We start from the raw sequence: 23,935 nt of genomic DNA on the forward strand, positions 1-23,935 counted from the left end.
GTATATCCCTGTGTAGATACCTGCACTACACGACTGATTAAGTCTACAAGGAAATAAATTGTGTTCCGGTTCTAGCTTTTTTAGAAAAAATACTTCATAAAATAATATAGTTGTTATATAGGCGGATGTATTCTTTTGTGTTGTTTTTTGCGTTACCTGTGCTTGAATGGACCTATTAGTGTGTGTGTGTGTGTGTGTGTGTGTGTGTGTGTGTGTATGTGTGTGTCTGTACACTACATTACTTGCCTTAACTACCTCCAGGGACAATGGCAGCCCCTGGTTTCTGGTACCCTTATTTTGGTAGTTGTAAGCTGAAAACTTTGGGATCTCCTATTTTAAACGAAATATGATGTGACAGTTCGCTAGCCTGCAAGTAGCTTACTTATTTAAAACAGTTGTTGATTTTGATTTGGTTGTTTTGAGACCATATCTAATTAACTGTATGTTTTAAACATGTGGGGGAAAACACAATACAATAAATCAGTATAAAGAAGAGAACACACGTTTTAAGATGGGATCTTTTAAAACCTAATTTATTTGACAATTTACACAAGAATACATAAGGTATCAGCTATATGCCTAGCTTCAGTTTAAAACTAGATCGTGGTTACAGTAAAAAAAAATCTAAGACAATAAAAAATGAAATGAAACTTTTTGATAACGTCATAGGATCAATTTTATGACAACTTTTTTTCAAGAAAAGAGAAAGATAATAAATACAAAATGGAATATTTGCTTTCCGAGAATTAAGGAAATTAAAACTGTTCACTATTGCTTTTCCTTTGGTTGGCTAAATGTCACAAACACTGTCCCTTCCTCCTTGGGGTTCCTCATCACTTTGTCATCAAATGGGTGTCCAGATCTTCGAACTAGGGGGGAGGTCATGACTTCATATCTAGCTGGACTTCCAAAAAGTGCAGATGATTTGCTGTCTGAATGTTTGGTGACAACAGTTGAAGTCACAGAGGAAACAAATACGTTCCCGAAGCCATCGGTTTCTTCATACATTTCACTCACAGTCTTTTTGCCAATTATTCCTGCTGGTTGCTCTGGAACCGTTTTTACCTCTAGAACACTGACCTTGCGTTGTGCAGGACTGTGACCACCTTTTGAAGTGTCCACAGCAACAGACTCCAGTTCCAGATCACGACTTGCATCAGGGCAACTATGAGAATGACTCTCTGTTTTTGGATTAAATGTGGACATGGTTGGCTTTGGTTGTTCAACAGACTTCCTGGCAGCTGAGTGAATAGAGATGAATGATGGGGAAGACGGGGAAGAGGACTGTCTGATGAGTGGCTTATTGTGCACTTTCCTGGGTACTCCTTCTGTAGACTGACTTGAATCTAAAGTTGTTTGCAAATTCACATTCGACATCTCTTTGATTTGACCTGATTTGGCTTTGCTTGACATGATACTTATTTTCCTGATGTTGTTGACTGGTTGAAGGTTTTGATCAGATTTCAACGATTCGTCAAATAGTCCTGACAATCCTGCAATGTCTGCCTCAGATTTCAGATTGGAGACTGAATACAAAGCCTTTTTAATTGACTCTTCAATGTCTACAAGTTTTGCTAATGTTTGTTCTTTCAGATTCATTATTTCTTTGCTTGCCTTTTCCAGATCCTCAAATGCAGTCTCAACCGAGGATATGCTTTCCAGATCATCGTCCTGTGGTTCTGCTTCAACTTTCTTTTCCTCAGTTTTTCTTCTTTGTGCATTTCTACTTGGTGTGTCTATCCAAGCAGGGACATTGTCATATAACGTCTTCATTGAGCTAACATCTACATTGCTGGTCTCACCCTCTATCTCTTGCACTTGACTCAGGATTCCTTTGAGTTCTTCTCGTTTTCTCAGATTGTCAAAGATTTCCATCGCTGCTTTCACATTTCCGTTCATGATCTCGTCCTTGTGGACAGAAAGCCTTTGTCGTCTTTGGTCATCTGTCTCCTTTACTTTCTTTTCTCTTAAAACAACTTTATCCTCAAGGTTGGTTTGAGTCTCTGGAAATTTGAGATGTGATTGGTTTTGTTGAGGATTGGCTTTATTGGTTTTTTCATGATCACTTAAATTGTCTTGAATTAATTTAACCTTCTTTGAGGATGAAGGGATTCTTTTGTCCAGAGTGTGACTTTCTTTCCTTTCAAAGTTCTGGAGAGCGGCCTGCAGGCTCATGTTCATTTCATGTTTACCTTCTTCTGCATAATTCTTCATACATATTTGTATCTCTTCAGCTGCATTTATTTTCTGTATTACATTTCTCTCCATTACCTCTTCATAGTTGTTTAAACTCATTCCTTGGCAGTCTGATTTGCTTCCTGTAGATGGTGTTGTTTTCTTTGATTTCTTAATGTGCTGGGCTTCGGAATCCATTGGTAGATGTTCAGTTGCCTGATCTGAGTGTTGCACTTCTTCTTTAAAACATCTTTCTTGGTAGGTTTCATGCAAGGTCTCTTTACTTGTATTGTTGTGTCTTGTGTTTTCTTGTAGTTTATCTGAAGAAGGTTTTGGGAGTTTTTTGCCTTGAACTGGTGGTATCGCTGTATTTTTGACATTGTTTGTAATGAGGCAAGTGATTTCACGAGCAGGACTCGATGGAGTGTTCGGTTCTTCCACAACTACTGATTTCGTCCATTGTGGCTTGGGTGGTAAAGCTGGCCTCTGCACCTTCCCACTTGTTTTTAGAGGAATTGGAGGTGGAGATACACTCTCAGGGCTGGATGAATTAGAGTATCCATTTGCTACAGGGCTGCGTGATGGATTCTGTGTTGTAATGGTTGGTTGTCCTTCATAGGTTACTGAAATTGAAGGAGACAGTTTTGTGTCAGATGGAGGCATAGACACCACAACACATTGATTGTGAACAGTCTCGCTCCTACCTGAGGAAGCCCTCCCTGAATTTCTGTAAATCATTGCAGCTTTATAGTCTCCCTTGGATACATTTACACTAGACTTTTCAAGAGATTGCAGAGCCAAATGGACATTACCTCTTACGATATCTTCTTTATCTATGAGCTTCTGCTCTGTTGCAGCACTTTGCAGTGACCTAATAGCTGCCCTCACATCTCCTCTGACAATTCCTTCTGTCTCATCTTCTGTTGTCTGACCATTACACTCAGAGCTTACACATTGTGGCAGTGATACTGGTGCACAGTTACTAACTATAATTGCACTTTGTTGACTAGCCTCACAGGAAACATAGCTTTCCTTAGCTTTCCCTGATTCACTGACCTTTGATATGTTAGTCTTTGTTTCCTGACATCTGGAGGAAGACGAACATGTAGATTGCGTTGTTGCTGATGTGCTTTGCTCTTGTGTTTTGACATTCAGGTTGTATATCTTTCCAGGGACAACGACTTCCCGCTCCACCTGCATGCTCTGCTGCTTGGCCATTTCCAGGGACTTTTTTGCTGCTTTTACATCTCCAGATAAAATGACCTCTTTTTGTGCATGGCCATTTTCTACTTCAGGAACTTCAGCTGACAGGTCCATGTCATAGATAGTTCCAGGTTTAATGATCTCTCGCTCAACAATCATGCTCTGTTGCTTTGCACGTTCCAGTGACTGCATTGTTGCCTTGATGTCACCAGCCACAATGTCTTCTTTTTCTACAATGACAGGTTGCTTTTCTGCAAGTTGTTGCTTTGCTGTTAATATGTCCCCAGGGATTATTTCTTCTTTTGGGAGGCAGTTTTCAACATTGATGGAGCACTCTGATGAAAATACCTTTTTAGTATTCTTTACATCTCCTGGCAAAACATCAGAAATGGTTCGCTCTACTTGGTCTTTTTGCTGACAAAGACTTCTTTTTGCTTCCTTCACATCCCCTTGAACTATTTCAATATGCTCCTCAGTCAAAAGGCTGTGATCAACTTCATCTCCTGTTTCCTCAGCATGAAGACTTTTCAGAAAGTGCAGATCTCCTTTCTCGATGCAACTTGTGTACAAATTCACATTTCCCTTTTCGTTTTTGTCCACTATACATGATGCAGCAGTCCTCTGACTATTAGCCGTAGCTAAAAGACTTCCAATTGTAGACTTAACATCTCCCTTTTCGATAACATGACAGTCAGTTTTTGTTTCATAATTGCAGATAAGTGAATAAACTGACATCTCAGCTTGTCCCTCTGCAGTCTCTTGCATTATGATTCCTTTTTTTAGACCCTTAACTTGAACAAGCATTTCCTCGATCATCTGGACAATGTTTTGTGTTCTCTGATCCCTCTCCAGGTTCATAGTCGTGGACGACTGGTAAACTGGAAGTTCTACCACTGTGGTATTGACTTCTCCCTTCTCCAGTTCTCTGAGAAGACAGACTTGGGGCTTTAGGGTTGGTTTGAGCATTAGTTGCACTATGATGTTCCTGATGTTACCCCCGACAATATCTTCTTTCTGGATTTGCACACCTTCATTACTAACAAGCACATACTTTGCCATGTTAACGTTCTTGTTCTCATTTGCTTCTATTATGATTCCACTTGAATGAACATAATTCATTTGGTACAGATAGGACAGAGTGTCAGCGACACTGCTGGCAATGATTTTGTCCAGTGGAGTGGTCTCAAAAAGCCAGGTTGTGCACTTGACATCAGCTTTTGGTATCTTCTCTTCAGTACTTTGAACTGAAGCCCCCTCAGACTCCTTAATTTTGTCCAGAGGCTGTGATTCAAACAACCAAGTGCAGCGTTTGACATCTCCTTTCTGGCTGTCTTCTCTGTGGACTGTTTTAACTGGACCTTCCTCCTGAGGTTCCCCTTTCAGACTGTCGATTGCTTGATTCTCAAAGAGCCAAGTGGATGTCCTGACATCACCCAGCTGGACATCAGTTACACTAACCATTCGCACAAACTTCTTGCTTGACTGCTCAGATTCAAATATCTGTTTATTGAGCTGCACATTACTACTTCCTAAGTCTTCAATGACTCTGACAGAGGGCTCCTCTCGGGGGGTAAGGGAGTGCAAGGGTTGGGTCTCAAATTTCCACTTTGCCGATTTTACATCTCCTTTCTTGACATCCTCTTGGGTGACAGCTCTGATTACATAAACTTCGTTCTCTTCCTTGATCGCATCAAGGGGTTTTGTCTCAAACATCCATCTTGCGCCTCTCACGTCACCACTCATTACCTCCTCTTTTTTCACAGTTGTAACTTCATGAAACAGGCCCTCTTTGTCTCTTATGGCATACAGTGGCATGGACTCAAACATCATGGTGCTTGACTTTACATCAACATTGCTCACAGGCTTTTCAACAGAGTCTGACTCCTGTTCAGTTGGTTGATCATGGATTTTGTCCAGGGAAGAGGTTTCAAATATAAACTTTTTGTTCTGAACATCACCACTCTCTGCACCACTGACTGTCTGAATATGTGTGTCATCTTTGTCCTTGTTGATCAGGTTTATGGGACAGTTCTCAAACATCCAAGTAAATGTATGAACTGAACCTTTTTCAATCTGTTCATCTTGTTTCTTTTGATCCCATGTTGTCATCATTTCTGACCCTATTTCATCCAGAGACTGGGATTCAAAAAGTTCTTTGACCCGGGAAACATCTCCAGACTGAAAGTTGACCTGGCTGACGCATCTCACATCATGTTCAGTGTTTGCACCCCTTTTTATTCTATCCAACGTTTCTGTTTCGAAAAGATGTTTTACTGTTTGAACACCAACTCCTGATTTGACTGAATCCTGTGTGGTGCTGCAGAGCTTCAAGTTGTATTCTTCTCCATCTTTGATGCTGTCAAGAGGCTGTGACTCAAAAAGCCAGGTAATGGACTTAACATCCGCATTGTCAATGGTTTCTTTATCATGTTCTTTTTCCGATTTGTCGTACAGAATGTCCATTGGCTGTGTCTCGAACAACCATTTACAGGTCTTTACGTCCCCTTTACGAGACTCTTCTTCAACAGAAACGTTCACCTCTGTCTGGTTGAACTTTGAATGGATCCCATCTATTGTCTGTGTCTCAAAAAGCCACTTTGCCATCTTGACATCGCCCATTGTATCCTCGTGTCTCGTGATGCCTTTGATGACCTCAACGTTTTCTTTCCCCTCTGCAAGTTTGTCTAAAGGCTTGGTTTCAAACATCCACTTATAGTTTTGGACCTTCCCTTTGATTAATTCTTCCCGGCTGACTGTTGTGACTTTATGTAGGTTTCCGGAGCTGTCCTTTATTGCGTATAAGGGAGTTGTCTCAACTGTTGCTTTGTTGCCTTTTATGTTTCCTGCAACACAAACTTGTTCATTCACTGTGGATGTCTCATCAGAATGAACAATTTTGCTTAAAGGAATTGTTTCAAAGAGGTGTTTGAATCCTTTAACATCACCTTTCTCAATCCCTAGTTCCTTGACTGGGATGTTCTTCTGAATACTTTCACTCTCAAATATTTGTTTTTTGTCTTTTACTTCTCCTTGTTCGTCAGCTGAAATGGTGACTTTCTTCAAACAGCCAACTTCATAGCTATCATTAAGAGTCTCCATGGGTTGAGTTTCAAATAGCCACAGAGATGATTTTACATTTCCCCCAATGACTTCCTCTTTTTCCAAACACTTTTCTTCAGAGTCTCCTTTCAGTGCTGCTAACGGTTGCATTTCAAAGAGTTTCCTCTTGTTTCCAACATCTGCCTCTCCTGCACATTCAGCCAACGTTCCTTTAAAGTTGTCCTCTCCAACAACCTCTTGTATGGTGTCAAATGACTGAGTTTCAAACATCCACCTCTTCTGGTCAACTCCGCCTCTGTGACCCTCTTCCAGAGAGATACCCCGAATAATTTTTACCCCAGTAGTTCCCTTATTTATCAGGTCCAATGGCTGTGTTTCAAAAAGCCAACGCGCAGTGCTGATGTTACTGCTGTTGATCTCCTCCCTGCAGATAGATTTGATCTCATGGATATTGCCACTCTTGTCCCTGATAGCACAGCAGGGTTCTGCCTGGAAGAGTTTTAAAGTTTTACGGACATCTCCTTTCTGTTCCTGGAGCTCAGATTTCAGTTTTAGGAAGCTGTGGTCTTCTACAGAGTTGCAGCGTCCTAAGTCACTCAGTGGTTTAGACTCAAAAAGCAGTCGAGTCCCTCTGACATCTCCTGTCTGGATTGGTTCTTTTAGCACTGCTTCAACTATCTCACCTTCTTCTCTCTTTGATTCATTTAGAGAATCTAAGGGCTGGGTCTCAAACAGCCACATTGATGTTCTCACATCTCCTCTGACTGAAGTCTGTCTTTTGGCAGACATTTGTTGGGTGCAGTCAATGTGCTCGAACATAGAGGAGGTGCCTCTAACATCTCCACCTTTCAGCTCTTCATCATACAACAACTTCTTGGTTTCATGTGTATCCCCGATGTTGTCCAGAGTCCAGTTCTCAAAGATCCACCTCATTGATTGGACTTCCCCCTGATAACCCGCGTCTGCTGCCTGAAGGTTTTCAGACTGCACCGCCTTTAAAATCTCATCATCCACTGCAACATCAATATTTGCCCTTAGGTCTGGGTGGATGTGCTTAAAGAGCCTCTTCAGCTCACTTTTTTGCCGTTGTTGGTAGAACCCAGAGAAGGTTTCTTTGGGTGGAGGCACAGGAAGGCTACTTCCTGAAGAACCTTCATAGTCAAGAGGTCTTGGTGGTATGGGAGGAGGTGGGGGGAGAGGCAGGTCGTCGTCATCATGAGATGATGGTGACACTGTGATTTTCCTAGCTGCTTCAGCCATCTTTAAATGAAAGAGAGATTGGAGTAATATATTCAGGTGTCAGTAAAACACTAAATTAATTAAAAAATGTTTGAATACTAGAATGGCATGCATTTTAGCAAGTGAAGACATACGTTACCTTTCGCTATGCCCTTGATGTTTATCACAGCAAACCATCTTCTGTCACACCAAGGTTATCAAAACACCTCAACGCTGTTAGTAGATGGACATCACACACGAAGACACCTACCCAGTAATTTAAGTGCACTGGGGCAGGGGGGGCGCCCCTTGTGCCCTAATGTTTGAGAAAAAAAAACGCAAAGTAGTTCCCTTCCAGCAGCAATGTGCCCCTCAGCGGGTCACTATCGTGCTGGTGACGCGCTGCATAGAGCAGGTGCCCTTTTTTTTGCCCCCTGCCCCTGAAACATCCTGAGTTCGCCAGTGTTAAGTGCACTAAGTAGCCTGTTAACAAACAATGGCAGATCCAGCTCAAACACAGCAGCTATGTCATTAAGTTAAGTTTCGCTACTTTCAGTTTTCCTCAAAAAAATGTTGACAACCTTTTTTAGATTTTTATATTCTTTTAGTGGACTGAACCAAGAAATACGCTAATTTTGCTACAGGCATCGCAGATTATGGTTTTATTCATATCTAATTTGTAAATCTATAATCAAATGTATATTATGACAATTCCCTGTCAAAGGTGCCCATAATGTGTTTAGAGAGTTGAAAAGCTAAAATGTATTGTTTTGATTAGTTTGCTGAATGAATTCTATCTCACACACAAAAAAAAGCAGATTTCAGATTTACAGAAACTCAACCAAGTTTAAATTTAGAGTTGTGCATATATCTAATCATTTCAAGAGATTTTTTATTATTTACTCAGACCCTAAATAGTATTCACACATTTTTATTGAGCCCATCAAGATTTTTAATTTCAGGTTCAAGAGGAGCATGCATGATTATGATTGAAGTCTCTGGTTGTTAAATGTGATTCATTTTTCTGTCTTGATGGCGCTGTATAAATCATCCGTTGTCTGTTGTGAATCATAATTTAGAGATCATGAGTGGAGAATATGGAGCTTAACATTAAGTCATTTAGGGTTTTAGAGTTCTTTTATCTAAACATTAAAAAAAAACGTTATTTCTGAAGTACAGGTCAAAGGTGACCTGCATCTTTGTTCATATAGGCAGAACAAGAGTGAGTTACACAGCAAACAAACAAACAGCAAACACACACTTACAGGATACTAAGAGACCATATAAAGTACCTTTGTCGTTTTAGTCCTTGTCACTGGAGTATCAGAAAATTCCTGGTGAACAACAGAAACAAATTGTGAGTCAGGTGCTTTACATTAAACGCGTGTGGCAGATTTATTGTTTAATGTTGGGTCTTTTCTATTCTAACAGAGCATAGCGGTCATTCTCTGTTGAGGCCCCGGACCTCAGTGTGTGTGGAGGAATGAGAGGTATGTCAGGAACTCACAGTGTGAGTGGAGCCTCCTGGGCAGTCTGTGGCTGCTGCTTTCAACAGATACAGAGCTGATCTGTCTCTCACCGAGGACAACAAAGATATCTTGTCTCGGCTTTGTCTAGATGGGGAACCCCCCTTGGTCAGTGATGGACTGTATTTGTCATCTGCAATAGAAAAGACAGTGTAAATCAAATGTCAAATCTACCTGAAATCTCCGAACCGATTGTCATGTGTCGATGCCGGTTGTGTCGAATCCATTTAAGCCTTTATCTTTTACTGCAGGTTTTTTATTGAGCAGTAGAAGTCACCTGTTTGAGAAACCATGATTGGTTTCATGTTCAAATATGAGAGGAAATGTTGGCAGTGTGGGAGTCTCAAACCAAAAGAAGTAATGACAAAGGAAACATCTGCAATTATGCTGTGTGAATTGTGAAATACGGTACTTAATGCAGAGCCTTCGCTTGGAGCTTAAAGAGATGACTCATTGTTGGGGACACCCGAATAATCTATCCCCCTTAAAATGAGCCTAAATTGTCCTCAACAATAACAAAGACTGAGATCTTTAACCAAGCTCACAAACAAATTGTTTTGCGTTGATTCATATGCGTAAAGTGGGACTCGAGCTGAGTCTGTTTAGTGCCACCAATGACTTTAACGATAACACTGTGCATGCCTATTTATAGGGATGCTGATGGTGTTTATTTATAGTGATGCTGGAAACTTTCTTATCGCTGCTTTAGCTGCATGTCAACACTCGGAAAATACTTCTGCTGTAACAAGAGCTTCATACGATGTTTCTACAGCGATTTTGAATATCTTTAGGGGGACTTCTTATTGCTCTGAACGTAGGCCTGCGTATGACTGAATGAGTTAAAGACAAATACTGTAACAACACAGCTTGTTTATAGAGGCTTTGATCCCAAACAGGCCCACACAGACGGCCTGCTGCCTGGGAGCCTCACCAAACTGCATACCACTGACTGACCATGACGCCTAAGAAGAAAAAAAAAACAGCAACTGCTAGCTCAGCTGGAGTTACACAGATTGTTTGCACATTGTTTGTGTGAGCTCTTTGCCATCAAACTATCAACACCTGACCGCAGGAATGTGAGAGCCGAATCCCAGGAAAGATGTGGAGACGATGCCTTGAGTGTGTATTTCACCTTGTCACGCACTGCAACAACACAGCTCTTTAGTTTATTCAAAAGCAGATTCCTCTGTGTGCTAACATTATCACTTTCATTTAGAAATATGGAATATGTGTGAAATATTTGCAGTGAACAATATGGCTGGAGGTCATAAGTGCAGTGTGTTGCACAGGCCATCCAGCTGTAACTAATGTCCAGATTTGAACACACGCCCCACTCTTTCACCCACTAAGCCCTCCCAGGACAAAAGGATGGACCAGCAGGCCGGCGCCTTTCACGAGTCCGGACTTAAAGCATTTTCATGATTGAATGAGCAGACAGAATGAGTCCTCACCACCTAAACTGAGAGGTCAACTTCATCACTTATCATCACCAAACACTCACACACACTTGAATCCAGAGCTGGGATTTTTTTTAGCTGGAATAGAAACCAACTACACTTTTTACTCATGCTTCGATATGAACCCAAAAAGGAAACCAAATCATCAGCCTTGATATTGATTATTTCTATACAGTTATTTACATCTCTGAGGCCCCTGCAGAAGGGTAGGTGTCAGATGAGAGGATGAGCAGCCTGGTGAAACAGCTGTTTTGAAAAAAATCCAAATTCAAAATTCAAAATAAATCTGGATGAGATATTTAGAAATAGATAGCAAAAAAGAAGCACAAATATTTAAAAAATAACACTTTGTCCACAGTGGGCAGCAAAAATGACAACTCTAAACTTTCTCACAGGAGCTTTAAAAGCATCTTAAAGATTTGTTCCCTTGTCAGTTTTTTTCCCACACTTTGAAAGAATTTCCCGCTGACAGCTCTTTGATCTGCGTTCATTCTGCAGGAATGAAGAGGAGCTATTAGCAGCGCAGTAATGTGGGGGCGTTTTGGACCACGGGCAGCTGTACAAATGACGGTGAGATGCAGTTGGTATTTTTTCTTCACTACCACCACCTTCACCACCATCAGCTGTCGCAGACTATAGCCACATTCACAGACGGTAATGAAAACCTGCGTGCTGATGTAGGAGGGCCTCAGAGCCACAAACAGCACATCATTAAAAAATACATCCGCTTTTCATCAATTAGAACGACAGATGTACCGCTTTGTTTTCAAAGATGAACTCTTTTGATGATGATGGAAAGAAAGAAAGCATGTCTGACCTCCCATTCCACACATTTTTTAGGATCCAGTGCTGTAAATGGATATGCGCTGAAGCCAGCAGAATACAGTTTGTTTCAAGATATTGCTTGTAAAAATAAAAGTTAAACCAAGAGCACTCAGATCACCAACATCATCTTTTTGTTTTCTAGCCAAATTTAAAGACGGTAATGGAAAGCTGTGGCTGCTCGGGCTTCACACTTGTTAATAGCACATCACGCTATAATAAAGGTTACCTCTGATTACCATTATTTTTGCTTGTATGACCAATATCGTTTTTTTCACCACTGTTCTAAGAAAAACTCATGTCCTATCTTTCATTCTTGACATCTCTAAGGATAAAGACGTGTTGGTTGAAATCCACTTAAGACTTAATGAAGATGCCAAAAACAACTTTAATTCCACTCATCGGATAATGCCATAAATAAGAATTCGTATGGAAAGCTTTTAGATCATGATAGAGTTCTGTTTTTGTTTTTCGATTGTGAGTGAAAGTTGGTCATCGAGGGATTTAACTTAATATTGAGACGCTGGAGAAATTAGAAACTGTGACTTAACATTTTTGACGTAATGAGTTAGTTGAGAAAAAGTGCAGCGCGTCCGTTCCGTGGTTTATTCTGCTAATCTCAGCGCTCTGAATCCCTTCTGACTGAATCAAAGTACCGTCAGTAACAACACCACTTTAAAAATCTGTTTTTTTTAGTCATTGATAAACAGTTCTGCTTCCTCTTTACTACTTAATCTACACGTTCATACCAGACTTGTCCATTTCAGTAAAGTGTTTCTCATGATACTTACTAAAACACCGCCCGGCGTGGTTCTCTGTCCCTCCCTGTCGTTCTGATGTGTGTCTCTTCAGGTCTCTGTGATACCGTCTGTCTCCTCTCTCTCTCTCTCTCTCTGACTGAACTCTTTCTCGTCCTGTGGCCTCGGTGACAGCTGATTTTTATCAGAGCCCCGCTGGAAGACTTTGGCTATTTTGGGAGGGTGCTGCAACCCGGCTGAGTCAATCTCCTGTGTTAGTCAGTTAGGGGACCCCTCCACCTCCCATTCCCACAGATACATTGTCACCCACTATAACGGGCACTGGGTGGGACCTCTTGTATGCATGTCAATGGGTGTTTGGTGAGCAAAATAGTAAAAAAAATAATAATACACAAGTTAAAAGGCTTATTTGAAACTTCATAGGCTACAAAGAAAAAAATACAGTAGACTAGATCCTGGTTGTTCAAATGTTTTTTTTTCTTTTCTGGATAAGATGGTATGGATTTGGAAATCCACTTTTGCTAACGAAGGTCAGGTATTCAGTTCACCCACAGTTCAAAGAAAAACTAGAATACAACAACCTGACCCAGACTTGTGCCTCAGAAAGGTTTACAAAATGCGGATTAACAGCCTTCATAGATGGAAGTGCAGGGGTGTTTCTGAGTGAATAAACTGGGTCGTTTAATACACACTACAAACTAGCTGATGGCCCAGTTAAAGAGTTGCAGTTTAAGTGGTTCACTGAGATTTTGCCTCCTTGTCTGCAAACCGTGTTTAGTGCAAACTGTAAATATTAAGGTTTAGCGTCGTTAATTTGGCAACACTTTGAGTTTTATGTTTCACCTCTCACAAATGTAACGTGCCAGTTAGTGACAGTTTAACAACTCAAATGTCTTATTGACAACGTCACTGTAACAGTTCAGTAAACAAGTGCAAAATATGTTTTGTTTTTCTGTCTAACGTTGTATCGGTGAAAGGGCTGTTGTTGGGTTTTATTAACCCAGTCAGGGTTTTGTAAGATTTGGTTCTTCTAATCTGTCCTGAAATCAACAAACACAAATTGTAACTTTGATCATGGATAAAGCTTAGACTGAATACCTGATCTTGTCCGAGTTCAAAATCCTTTTTTCTTTTAAACATTCAAGTTTCAGAATGTCTTTCAATCGGAAACCAAGATTACAAAACAAGGATTTTTTTATTTTTATTTTTGAAGGTTTCTTGGTTTAGACAGAACAAGTGTGAGGGCAGTGATTCACGCTGCGTCAAGACATCCTTAATGATGACAGAGAGCTGCTGAGAAAGGTTTCAGGTCAAAGGATATATATTGGCACTTAAAAATTTACTTATATGACAGAATGCTAAATGTCCAGGAGGCTGTAAATACAGTGTTGATGTTTGAAAAGAGGTTTCCAGCTGTCCCTCTGACAGAGTTTCGACCAAACTTTTAAAACATTCCAAGATTAAATAGAAACATTGAAATTCAATATTTTTTTCCATTTATAGACGTACACGCCGATTTTGTTTGTCAGTAATCCTCACTGTAGATGTCCACTCACATTGCTGTCTGAGTTTAACTCACTCCAGATACATCACAGGGTCAAAACGTCAACTACGATACTGCAGCAATATCACTTACAGGACTTAGAGAGGCATGGCTCAGAGGGCCAAGGTCTGCGTCATGGTCAGTCATCAGAGGCAGCCTCACTCCTATCTTAAGCGTGTAAGCCCAACACATAGTTATGCTTTTACACGCTTCATCCTCGTCTTTATTTAGCCGTTTCCCCACAGAGACGGAAAACACACAACTCTGTCAGGATGTACAAAGTGACACTTTAAAGAGCAGAGGCCTTGATCCTGACATTTTTACTCTGCTGTAACTTAATCTGGATTTATTTGATATGATGGATGTGTCAGTATGCACAGACGGCTATATATCTAAGCCTTAACACATATTTCAAAGAAGCTCCAAACACAATAATTAAGACAAAGATCAGTGGCTGTGGTCTGATTTCTACAGGCTATCATATGTCATATAACTGATTGTGAAACATGGCATCAAAATAAAAGTGTGATCTCATGTCGTAAGAGAAGCCATGGCACACATTCCCCCCCCTCCTTTCAAGTCTCAATGACTCAACATGTAATTGCGCCCTTCTTCTTACCGTTTGAGTATCTGGATGATCTGTCGTAAGACTCTGGCAGCCCATTCATGACCTTTCCTCTGTCGCCCGAGGACTTTGTCTGTGAAGAAACAACATGCTGTTATGACCTGTTGGAAATGAGTTTTTCTTCTTTCCTGTAACCAGTTGTAAGCTTCTGCTAGGATATTGTGAGTTTAGCTTAGTATAGGAAAGACTGGTAATAGAGTCCAAAGTTAAGTCAGGCTATGTCCGGCAAGTTGTAAAGTTGTAAACAGTTCTTGGTTTTTACTGTTTAAGGTAAAACAGTAAACACCCAGCAACCTCCAGAGAAAACACCATTGGTTTTATATATTTATCATTTCATGGTGAAGTAGAAAACTAATAACAGTCGATGGTCAAGTGGCTACTGCCTGTCAACAAGGACAGTGACCAAGCAAAGCTGGACAATTATGGTCATGTCAGGCTTCATAACACCGAGATGGCAATATCAAATGACAAAGTCTATATTTTAATAGTAGGATTCATAGTTGGCAACATAGTGGGCTCATCTTTTTTTGTTGCACTATTTTATAAAAAACACAAACCTTCATTTGATTTTGAGGTAAAGACCTACAGTTCATTTTGTATTTAAGATAAAATAAGATAATCCTTTATTCATCTCACAAACAGAGACATTTACTTATTTCGATTTAATAAATGTATTTATTCATTTTATTTGTTGTGAGGGTGACAATTAACTAGATACAACATAATTTCACGAGTCATGTAAGCCATATGAATATTTCAAAGTGGGCTGTTACTCTCAGAACAAGCAAGGCCGTTTCTAACCACCTGTGAGCTTTAGCTTCTTGTTGAGCACACCGACATCACAGAGTTGATGATCATTACTTTTCAATCTTGGAAGGAGAACCAACCAGTGAAGGGTATCAGAGTTTGATCTCTCACACACGCTTTGCTTTGAGGTAAAAGTTGCTGAATCATCTCTGTAAAAATGACATGAACACACCTGAATGGATGTTTCCTTTAAAGGAGTGTTGTGACTTCTCCAGTCCTGCAGGTGGTGCTCTCTCCCTTTCATACTTTTGTTATTAGGCACAGAGCTGAGTGGGGGGCTGCTGGAGCATTGCTGCAGGGAGGCCTTGGACTCAAACAGAGCACACAGAGCTTTAGTGCCTGTTGACTCTCTCTGAGGAAGAAAGTCCATGGAGCGACTTCTCGACAGGTTTGAGATCCTTCCAGACCCGCCCAAAGAGACGCTCTCTCTGCTCTTCATCCTCCTCCATCCATCCACACAGCTCTCTGAACCCTGACAGCAGAAATGGATTTATGTTCAATTATTTATCAACATTTTTTAAAACAGCTTGTGGCTGAGTAATTTGATAGGACAAGAGGTGTTCCATTAGTGCTGATGTAGGAAGTAACATTTTGTCAATATGTATCGCTCTGCCTCAGACTGGTGTTCTGAACAATGAAAAATTAATTAACAGCAGTTTGTCCTCTTTACATCTATTAAAACATACAAATAAATGTAGACCTAGGCTACAACAAAGTAGATGGTCTGAGGTAACTACATTACAAGGATCTGAACGGAGCTGAATTTCAGATATTGCTCGAGTAACAAGAGATGAAAAAAAATAATAATAACTTACCTGAAATTTAGCGTCCATGTTCTCATCAGTGGTTAAGTCTGCACAACTTTGGTAACTGTTTGGAGACATTCATTCACACATTTATTTTAATGGAACTTTTCCTTTTAACCACAGAATAATCTTAGGTTGAGAAAAAAAACGTATACATATTTTTAAATTTAAGAACTTTAATGTACAGATAATTCATGTCTACTGTATGTTAATGTATTCAGTTAGACGTGTGTTGCTGTTTCTCAAATTAATGCTAAATGGAAGCCGAGGGTTGTGGAAACTAATTAGAAGTTGTTACTTATTTGAAAACGTGTATGTTGTCACTGAACAAAAGAAAAATGTGTTGAGGACTTTCAGACTGATATATTGTGGCTGCAATTTAAAAAAAAAAAAAAAGGATCCAAAATTGAATGTTAAAACAGGTTAAACAAACAACAAATGGTTTGTATTATTTAAATCCTATGGAAAAACATATTATTCACCAATTAGAGCAGGGGAAAAATGTAATCAACAGCCACCTTGTTTTGTCTTGCCACACTGACTAAGCTGGGCTCTTGTAATAAAGCAATAAGTAAGGTGTAAACGATGAGCACGATCTTTTTACCTGCTCTTTTGTATTGTTAACAGACAAAGAGTAAGGTCCTCTACACGCTTTTTGTAAAGTGTCTTGACATTGCACCTGTTATGAATTGACACTATACAAATAAAGATTGAGTGACTGATTGATTGATTGATTTTGCTTGATAAGCTCCTTATGTTTGTAACATGTTTTATGTCAGTTCCTACAGTAAGTTAGGTTTGTTAGTGAACGTGCACATGTCGTATATTGAACTCACTGTTGCACCAGCTGAAACACGGACTTCCTGTCCCAGCGGGTGGAGGCTGGCATGACCCATGACCTCTCCTGACCGTCAGAGAGACTCTTCAGGGACTGAGTCCTCCTCAGACCGAACGACTCCATAACAAGACCGTCTGACAGCAGCTACAATCAGGAAATGTTACACTGTGACAACAACCATGAAATATTTACACAGTATCGTGTTTGTTTTTCTGCCTACAAATGTCTCTAAATAATCCTCTTTATGCAGCATCCTGGCAGGACTTTAAGACTTTGATTTATTACAGACCAGATTGTCCTGCTGACAGTCATATGACTCTGTTAATGTTTATGAACTCCTGCACAAATCTGTGCCTCAGAAAGACTACCGTGCAAACATCCATGTTTTATTTCACTGCTGTTAAAAGACATGCCCATTTGTGAAAAATAAAACAATAAATATCTGATAAACATCAAGTGTTCTTAACTCTGAACAGAGAAGTTAATTTACAAACATATCATTTAAAAAGGTTTCCAGGTTCAAAGATCAGAGATAAGCTAGAAAGCAGCTACAAAATCATTACACACCACATAACACGTCTTTGAGTGCAGAATCAATATTAAACAGCAAGCTGCGTACCTGAAGAGAAGAAGCAGGAGTCACCTGTGCATCTCGGTCTTTGTGTCTGAGTTGAGGTTTAGGAGCATCTCTCACAAGACACAGCAATTTCCAGTGTCCAAAGTCCATTCACACCTTGTGACCTGAGGCTTCCGGGTGTGACATCTTCTACTCGCATCAAAACACATTTAAGGTTCATACATTTACACAAATCATGTCTTAGGTATCTTAATATCCTGATCTGATGTTATATTTCAATAGACACCTGTTTTTATTACTAACTTATGATGTTGTGTATTAGATATTTAAATATATCCCTATTTGATGTGCTTCTCTCATTATTGTTTTCTTGTTTCATTGAATATTGTTCAATTTATCTAATGTGAATCAATCAATGAATGTGAATCTACGGTCTGCTCAACATCAACTGCTATGTTTCATCAGTCCTCCCTATTTCATTCTGTACTAATGTTGATCAGTCTATGAGCTGTTACTGCTTATACTACACATACTTTAACCATTATCTCTGGAATTGTAGCTTCAGTCATTGTTGTTGTTGTTGTTGTTGTTGTTTTCTTTCTCCGTCTTCCTGAATCTGCCTCTCGTTGTCACGTTCAACAGCTTCTGCAGACGTCTGTTCATCAGTCTGTTTCCGCTCGAGGTTTCTGCCTCTTAAAGGACTTTTTGGGTTGCCACAGTAACTTTGCTAAATGTTACTTAGTGTTCATGAAGGATTCATGTTGGGTGTTTATGATACGCGTATAAGCTAATGTTTTGCAAATTTCTATTAACTGTTTTGATTTGTTTCGTGTATTGTCTGTGCAGCAATTTCCCCAGAATCCAAGACACATTTCTCCCCAGGAAGACGAATAAAGAAACCCTGAACTTTGACTCAAACAAAGAGTCTAGACCTGCTCATTTGTTATGAATATACAAATAAAGATTAATTGACTTTTTCAATTAATTTATTGAATACTTATTAAAAAGTGCTAAAAAACAAGGTCATAATATATATTGTTAACATCACATATTTCTATTATGCAAAACAAACCACAAACATCAAATCTGTGTCTTCATTTTCACTTTAGTATTTAAATACTAATGTGATGCTTTCAAAGAAAGCTGTGAGAAGTGTGCTCTGTGACAGCAGCTGCAGTCAAGCTGTGCTCAGATGCCGGACATACTTGGTCTGTTACTGTAACTCATGTCAAAACTCACGTCAAGTCACGTTCATTCAGCTCCCACAACATTACTACTGAAAAAAAAATGCTCACATGATGGTTGACAGAGAATGTGTTACCGTTGTTCTTTTATTGCTGGGCGTAGTTAGAGACAAAAATCAATTCATGTACTCATACATGTGGATTATAACAAAAAGCAGGAGCACAAAGTAGAGTGACAATTACACACATACACACATACACACACAGACACACACACACACACACACACACACACACACATACACACACACACACACACACACACACACACACACACACATACACTTTTTTTTCACACCTTGTTCGTACCGAGTTGGAAGCCCGATTGCTTTCAGAGCTGCCTTAATGCTTTGTGGCATAGATTTAACGAGGTGATGGAAACATTCCTGAGATCTTAGTCCATATTGACATGATAGACATACAAATGTGCTGCAGATTTGTCAGCTGCACAGCCATGAGACAAAGCTCCTGTTCCACCACATCACTAAGATGATCTCTATTGGCCTGAGATCTGGTTATTGTGGAGGTCATTGAATACAGTGAACTCAATGATCAAGAAACCAGTTTGATATGATATGAGCTTTGTGACATGGCGTGTTATCCTGCTGGAAGTAGTCATCAGAAGATGAGCTGACTGTTATCATAAAGGGTTTTGACATGGTCAGCAACAATGTTCAGGTAGGCGTTTAAATGACTCTCAATTATTACACAGGGACCTGTTGAGTGGTTATTTGGCCATTTTCCACGGACCTCTGGCATCAACAAGGAGATTTTGTCCAGAGAACTGCTGCTGATTGGATATTTTCTCTTTTTTGGAACTTTCTCTGTAAACTCTTGAGGTGGTTTTCTGTGAAAAGCCGAGTAGATTAGCAGTTGCTGAAATACCAGCCCGTCTGGCACCAACAACCATGACACGTTCAAAGACACTTAAATCAAGTTTTTGTCCAGTTTGAACTTCAGAAGATCTTCTTATGTCTATATTTCTAAATTCATTGAGTTGCTGCCATGTGATTGGCTGATTCAAAATTTGCAACAAAAAGCAGTTGAACAGCTGTACCTAATAAAGAGGCCTGTGAGTGTATCGTCAACAAAGAGAGATCTTTATATCACACCTGTCTTCAACACAATCATATCTGTAACTGTCTTTCAGATTCAAAACATCTGGCAAAGGTCTGGCTCTCTAAACCAGCTACAACTTAAACACAAAGTGGGGAAGAAAGAGGATGGATGACAGTTTTCATTTAAATGTGACTCTCAAAAATGAAAAATCACCGAAACATCCAATGAAGCTCAAATAACACAAGAAGATATGTGAGGGGAGGTTTTGGTTTAGTTTACTTTGGATTGATTTATTCCCAATTATTTTGGGACGCTCGATTATGTTCATACTGCTTTCACATGTCCAACAAAATAACCTGCAGAAGAGAAGTTATTGTTTTGTTGGCTTGAAAAGGGTTTTCAGACACTTATAGGTTGTGTGTTGATGGTGTTTGGCAGCCTGTTTCATGTCCTTAGTCATCATGACTGCTCATGATCGTGGAGAAAAAAAACACAACCGTGTAGGATTGTTTTTGGCTTTAATGTCCTCTGACAATCAGAAGATGGCGCCAGAAGAACAACAATCCCTGAAGCACACAATGTGGTGAAAGAGCAACTTGCTTGTTGACAAAACATTTGTTGAGTTACTCATCAAAGAGAGTGCATATGGACAGCTATAAATATTAAGAGGATTTCCGGGTGCTTTGCAAACATCTTTATGTAATAAGGAGTAGTAGTAAGCCTAAATGCTTTGTATTAACACGTAAATATACACATTGGCAAGAACAGTGGAGTCCAGTGTTAAAACGAGGCTTTAAGTTGTGTTGTCAGACTTCAGTGCATGTGTTTCACCAGCTGCAATACAAGAAGAGAAAGAGAGAGAGGCAGTCAGTGAGTGATCGAGCATGAAGGGGAGGGAGCGGGGAGTCAGACAGTCTCACCCACACAGCTCTATAGAACAGTCAGTTCTGGCCTGAACAGCTGAGAACAGTGCAGGTCTCCTTCCTCCTCCTCCTCCTCCTCCTGCTGCTTCTCTGTGCTCCTGTGGACGCCTCACATGGAGTCACATGTGACAGACAACACTGATAGCAGGATTCAGTCTGCTGCAACTCACAGCGAACGCAGGAGCTCCCTCTGCAGGACTCAACAGAGGCCAGATAAACAAACACACACACTTCCTTAGTCTGTACAATCAGTTAAACAACAAGCACATAATGAGAGGTATGTCTTTACCATCTTCTCACGGGGAAAAATAAATGCCTCTTGTGTCCACATTGCATGACACAGGCCGGTTTGTGTGTTTGTAAGAAAGGTCACCCCTGCTCTCTGGCTAATGTTGACAAGAGGCTCATTGTTAAAGGGGGAATGTCAAACCCAATCACACAGCTGCTTGGCCGTTACAGCCTGCACTGCTCACATGCAGCGACAGATAAGATCACTGCTGCTAAAAACTGCAGTTGTGTAACCTACTTTGCACTCTGGGCTGCAGCTTGATTACACTTTACAACAATACTGTAAGAGTGAAGCATGGGGGATGTGTTGTAGGAAAACAATGTGCAAAATGACCATTACAAACAAGATCATATACTGCGAATTCAATATAACATTACGTCTCTATTGAACACTGCTTCATGTGCAACATAAGTGTAAGAGCCCATCTGCAAAGAAAATGAATTTATTTAATAGTAAGTTTATCTCAGGTTATGCAGTGTAAATAAAGATTATTTACAGTTACAGCAGGAGCTCAGGAGAAGTGTGGTATTGTATCATGTCTAGGTGTATCATATAGTACTACCCAACAGCTACATACTGGTAGTTAACATTTTGTACAGTATCCTATTGCACGACTTTTGTAGACATTTTCAACCTTCTCAAAGAGCAAATTCAGGGTGTTGCACAGCATGTGAGTAAGCTTCAGAGATACAGTGTCTGTCCTGGACCTCCTCCAGGATCAGGCAGCCGTGCACCTGGCACGAGGCCATCAGGGTACCTCAGGAAGCTCTCTGGTATCAGACCCTGAACTGATACCAGTGCACACACAAAAGGATGACAGTTGACACATCACTCAAGGCGTCAAGGGTGTGAAATTTTACCCAAAGTCTTATCTGATGGCCTTTTCCGAGTAGAGAAAGTGAGATTAGAGCCTGTGTCAGATGTTTGACACACAGTTGAGGTGAAAGGCAAAACGTACATCCTCCATCTTCATGCAGCAATACGAGAGAACAGTTTGATGCTACGTTGAAACAGTCAGAAGAGTTTTCCAGTGAGAATCAAACAGAAACAAAGAAACTGTCAAAGTTGTTTCATCATATTTTCAGTCAACATAGATAATGCTTGTGTGACATCACTTTTAAACCCACTTACAGTATATGTAAAAGGAACAAGTGCTCCATACGTAGAAAAGCTGATATAACATCATTTTGTAAGCACAAGAGCAAAACAGGATGTTGTTTTTGAAAAAACAAATCTCGTCCTCATGAGAAAGATGTGAATATAAATAAAATAGATGTTAACAATGTGTGACAAACTAGAAAAGTGCTTCTTTGAATGGATGAACATTGTTGTGAAAAGCAAGATCCCAGAGAAAGCAGTACATCTGTTATACTTTGTTTTCTTTTAAATAATCTCTTAAAAGAGAGATTAACACAATTGTTGAAAGATGATTGATGTTTTTGGAACAGTCATTGATTCCTTAATCTAAACATTTTAAATCTGAAGCTCCACTTAAAGCTAATCCCTTGGATACAGATTTAAATGGTAACAATGAAAAATAGAGTATTTTGTAAATGTGAATTTGTGTCACTTTGAGTGTCTGTAACTTTATGTTTTTCCTGCTCACTGTCATGGTCAGGTGTCAACTGGAAAAGAGATTTAAATCTCATTGGGAGCAACGAGGTTTGATAAAGGTTAAATAACAAACAGCGCATCATTACAGATGTATTTTGGTAATTTTCACATCATGTTTGTTTTCAATGATGTCAGAGAAATTGAAATGAGTCTTAACCTTACATGTTGCATAGATCAGATAATTACATTTGATGCAGAAACGTTGAAATTGGAATCCAAGCTGTAATTTGTTTTATGTTCAATATAAATACTGTCTATCAATGCTTCAGGTATGACATGTTTAAAGGGATTACACAGCATGAAGAACATAGAGGCTCCATTTTAAAAACAGTATCCCTCTGACGGGGAAAAGGAAAAACAATGGACTATGAAAGTATTCTGCTGATAATGATGAGGTAATGAAGGCGTAATGATTCACTGCCTTTCAGTTCTCAAAAACAGAGAAGATTGGTTAATCTTCTCCTGCGAGCGTGATGGAGTCACACAAAATGACATCATCTATCTATCTATCTATCTATCTATCTATCTATCTATCTATCTATCTATCTATCTATCTATCTATCTATCTATCTATCTATCTATCTATCTATCTATCTATCTATCTATCTATCTATCTATCTATCTATCTATCTATCTATCTATCTATCTATCTATCTATCTATCTATCTATCTATACCTTGTAAGAAAGTGTTTTGCACCACACATGACTAAGTGCTTGTAAATCTCTACCTGTTACTTCCTGTTGTTGTGTTGATGAAATCTGACACGTATCTTCACTTCAAAGGGGTTAAATCTCTGAGATTTTATCCTCCGAGAGGAAGGAGGAACTGGGACAGAGTTTCACATGCCTGAAGCTTTGTCAAACCATGTCAGTATATCTGTGAATGTGGGCCATCGCTCGCCCAGCTTGACTGGAGAGAAACGGGGACACACGAGCCAGTGGCAGCAACCTGAGAGGCAGCGTACATGTAGGTTGACTATAAGTTATGTAACGTGGACTCTGGACAGAGAGAACAGTGATGGTTTACTCTTTGTGTGAGTACAGGGGGACATGACACAAGATAATCTGTCACACACAATAAGTATAATGACTTAATTACTTTATAAAATATGCAAGTAAAACAAGTTATAAATCTGGGTCAGGCACACTGTAATAGCTACAGGAAATAGTATCAGAGTATGTTTAAGCCTAACAAGACAGTTGGAGGGCTTCAGAAGTGAAATATTATTTTCCTTCATGACTCATCTCTTTCTGTCGTCCTGCTCCGTCTGTGTGGTCGGAGATGTGACACTGTGCGTGGTAACAACCAGCAGAAGGAACAGGAAACTCCAACCGTATTGCACAAAGAGTATTTTTGGACATGCGGTGTAATTGTGCTATAAATAGACAC

General features: G+C 39.8%; 1 protein-coding gene across 2 annotated transcripts; it reads right to left on the reverse strand.

The window, feature by feature from the left end:
- Positions 1-510: 510 nt before the first annotated feature.
- xirp1 (xin actin binding repeat containing 1) lies at positions 511-15,583 on the reverse strand. 2 transcript variants are annotated; one of them, XM_079347667.1, is made up of 6 exons: positions 15,367-15,583; positions 14,382-14,460; positions 9,164-9,315; positions 8,949-8,990; positions 3,232-7,698; positions 2,673-2,798 (listed from the first exon to the last, which is right to left on the reverse strand). In XM_079347667.1, exons 1-6 carry the CDS (start codon positions 15,562-15,564, stop codon positions 2,796-2,798), a joined length of 4,941 nt encoding a protein of 1,646 aa, XP_079203793.1. In that variant the 5' UTR covers positions 15,565-15,583; the 3' UTR covers positions 2,673-2,795. The 2 variants fall into 2 exon arrangements, with proteins under 2 accessions (XP_079203792.1, XP_079203793.1); XM_079347666.1 differs by lacking the exons at positions 14,382-14,460; positions 15,367-15,583 and adding an exon at positions 12,253-12,358 and having other exon boundaries at positions 511-7,698.
- Positions 15,584-23,935: the final 8,352 nt, after the last annotated feature.

The sequence above is a fragment of the Symphodus melops genome (assembly GCF_947650265.1).
Source record: "Symphodus melops genome assembly, chromosome: 7".
NCBI lineage: Eukaryota > Metazoa > Chordata > Actinopteri > Labriformes > Labridae > Symphodus > Symphodus melops.

Coding starts and splice junctions, on each gene's coding strand:
- xirp1 (XM_079347666.1), bottom strand. CDS start 7,698: ATGGCTGAAGCAGCTAGGAAAATCACAGTGTCACCATCATCTCATGAT.